Below are 3,213 nucleotides of genomic sequence, written 5' to 3' on the forward strand. Positions count from 1 at the left end.
TTAACTTGTGTTTAACTCTTGTTTAACTTGTGTTTAACTTGTGTTTAACTCTTGTTTAACTTGTGTTTAACCTGTCCTTAACTCATGTTTAACCTGTCCTTAACTGATGTTTAACCTGTCCTTAACTTATGTTTAACCTGTCCTTAACTTAAGTTTAACCTGTCCTTAACTTAAGTTTAACCTGTCCTTAACTCATGTTTAACCCATGTTAAACCTGTCCTTAACTCATGTTAAACCTGTCCTTAACTCATGTTTAACCTGTCCTTAACTTAAGTTTAACCTGTCCTTAACTTAATTTAACCTGTCCTTAATCCATGTTAAACATGTCCTTAACTCATGTTTAACCCATGTTAAACCTGTTCTTAACCCATGTTAAACCTGTCCTTAACTAATGTTTAACCTGTCCTCAACTAATGTTTAACCTGTCCTTAACTTATGTTTAACCTGTCCTTAACTTAAGTTTAACCTGTCCTTAACTCATGTTTAACCCATGTTAAACCTGTTCTTAACCCATGTTAAACCTGTCCTTAACTAATGTTTAACCTGTCCTCAACTAATGTTTAACCTGTCCTTAACTTATGTTTAACCTGTCCTTAACTTAAGTTTAACCTGTCCTTAACCCATGTTTAACCTGTCCTTAACCCATGTTTAACCTGTCCTTAACCCATGTTTAACCTGTCCTTAACCCATGTTTAACCTGTCCTTAACCCATGTTAAACCTGTCCTTAACTAATGTTTAACCTGTCCTTAACTTATGTTTAACCTGTCCTTAACCCATGTTAAACCTGTCCTTAACTGATGTTTAACCCATGTTAAACCTGTCCTTAACTAATGTTTAACCTGTCCTTAACTAATGTTTAACCTGTCCTTAACCGATGTTTAACCTGTCCTTAACCCATGTTTAACCTGTCCTTAACTGATGTTTAACCCATGTTAAACCTGTCCTTAACTGATGTTTAACCCGTGTTTAACCTGTCCTTAACTGATGTTTAACCCATGTTTATTTAACCTGAACCTGAAGCTTTAAGCTTTAAACTGATGTTTAACTAAATGTTTAACCTGTGTTTGGCCCTATACAGTATGTAAGCCATGTTAAATCTGTGTTCAACACCTGTATTTAACCCATGTTTAACTCCATGTTTAACCCATGTTTAACACAGTTTAACTCATGTTCAACCAAGTATTTACCTGTGTTTGACCCAATGTTTAACCCATGTTAAATGTGTATTTAACATGTTTAACCTGTGTTTCCTGTCAGAGGTTCGACTCAGCTGCACCTCTGACATCAGCACTAAAAACAACAGTTTGACCTGTCAGCTGATCCGAGACAGCATCACAGAGGACGATGAAGATGGAGAAGGAGATGGCATAGAGAAGATGACCATGTGGTAAATATTTAGATTAGATCCTTCCTGCAGGTCAAAGATTCAGAGACTGACTCTGTTCCTCTGTTCAGCCAATTACAGCTGACCGATACAACCAAAGCAGTAAAATGTTGGGAGACTTTCACTGACACATTAACTTCCAAAGATCTGCGTGTTCTGCTTGATGTGAATGTGACTGCCCAGCTGAAGAGAGGAGGACAGGTTTCAACAACCGTCAACCTGCAGAAGATTAGTGAGTATGGAGCATCTGATGACGTGAACCATAGGTCCAACTCAGTAGCAGGTTCAGGTTCAGGTTCAGGACTGTGAGATAGAGTTAGACAACCAGACAGAGATGTCCAGAGGAGGGACAGTGGGTAGATTGGTTTGAACATGTCCAGAGGAGGGACAGTGGGTAGATTGGTTTGAACATGTCCAGAGGAGGGACAGTGGGTAGATTGGTTTGAACATGTCCAGAGGAGGGACAGTGGGTAGATTGGTTTGAATGTGTCCAGAGGACAGACGGTGTGTAGATTGGTTTGAATGTGTCCAGAAGAGGGAAAGTGGGTTGATTGGTTTGAACATGTCTAGAGGACAGACAGTGGGTAGATTGGTTTGAACATGTCTAGAGGACAGACAGTGGGTAGATTGGTTTGAACATGTCTAGAGGACAGACAGTGGGTAGATTGGTTTGAACATGTCCAGAGGAGGGACAGTGGGTAGATTGGTTTGAACATGTCCAGAGGAGGGACAGTGGGTAGATTGGTAGAAGAAAGCAGAGAAAACAGATGCAGGATAAAGGCAGATGAGACATATGGATGCAGTTCAAGAGAACATGGATGCAGTTGGAGTAATGACTCCATGAGAGTGAGGACAGAGGACAATGGTTCCCCTGAAGGGAACAGCAGAAAGAAGATAGAATCAGGTTCAGGTTGGATCAGTAACAACAATAAGCTAAACTGTCTTTTGTCTTCCTGTCTCCTGTTTCTCAGTTAAGCCCAGGAGTCCTTGGGTCTTTAACACCACCTCAGTACTAGAATCCAACCAGACAAGGATTTTTATAAAGATTCCTTACAACGAAGACTTTCTGAAGGTGGACAATCAGGTGTTCCAGCTGCACATCTGGAGCGATGGAATCAACACAGTACTGGGATCAAATTTCATTTTGATTTAAATAAACAGTTGAAATTTTACCAATGATGTGATGTTTGTGGGTTCTCCTGCAGATTCAGAACATCCGGTCAAAGAACTATATCGACATTGATAAGCAGCGCCTCAAAGAAGGCTCAGAGTACCACGTGAAAGTCCGAGCCATCCCTGCTGGGGTCCAACTGCAGGGAACCTGGAGCGAATGGAGCGAGACATTCAGCTTCTTCACTCCTCCTGGTGAGAACATGGGTCTGGTCCTGCAGTTAACCCTAACCCTATCCCTGACCCCAACCAACATGAAGACATGAACATCTGGTCTGTCTTTCAGGAGAAAAAGCTCCAAACAAGATGAATGCGTGGCAGGCGATCATGTTCAGACTCGTTGTGATTTTCATCTGCCTTCTGCTCGTCATCGCCATCATCATCTTCTTCTATAAAAACAAGTAGGACCCCAGTGGTTTCTGTTGAACTGTTGGTGGATTCAGCTGAGTTCTCCTCATTCTTCCTTTCCTTTGTCCTTCTCAGAATATTCACCTACATGTGGCCGAGCATCCCCCATCCCAAACAGACCCTGGTGCACATCTGGAAACCAAATAAAGTTAGTAAACTAACTAACTAACTAACTAACTAACTAACTAACTAACTAACTAACTAACTAACTAACTAACTAACTAACTAACTAACTAACTAACTAACTAAC

General features: G+C 40.9%; 1 protein-coding gene across 1 annotated transcript in view; it reads left to right on the forward strand.

Moving 5' to 3' along the window:
• The window catches only part of il7r (interleukin 7 receptor), a 9,207-nt gene that overhangs the window by 3,934 nt on the left and 2,060 nt on the right, over nt 1-3,213 (forward strand). The window contains exons 2-7 of the mRNA XM_014022503.1: nt 1,259-1,388; nt 1,457-1,617; nt 2,357-2,508; nt 2,591-2,750; nt 2,842-2,956; nt 3,039-3,111. Of these exons, the coding sequence (XP_013877957.1) occupies nt 1,259-1,388; nt 1,457-1,617; nt 2,357-2,508; nt 2,591-2,750; nt 2,842-2,956; nt 3,039-3,111 (791 nt within the window). The remainder of the gene's footprint in view (nt 1-1,258; nt 1,389-1,456; nt 1,618-2,356; nt 2,509-2,590; nt 2,751-2,841; nt 2,957-3,038; nt 3,112-3,213) is intronic.

Source organism: Austrofundulus limnaeus, unplaced genomic scaffold (assembly GCF_001266775.1).
Source record: "Austrofundulus limnaeus strain Quisiro unplaced genomic scaffold, Austrofundulus_limnaeus-1.0 Scaffold332, whole genome shotgun sequence".
In the NCBI taxonomy this organism is placed as follows: domain Eukaryota; kingdom Metazoa; phylum Chordata; class Actinopteri; order Cyprinodontiformes; family Rivulidae; genus Austrofundulus; species Austrofundulus limnaeus.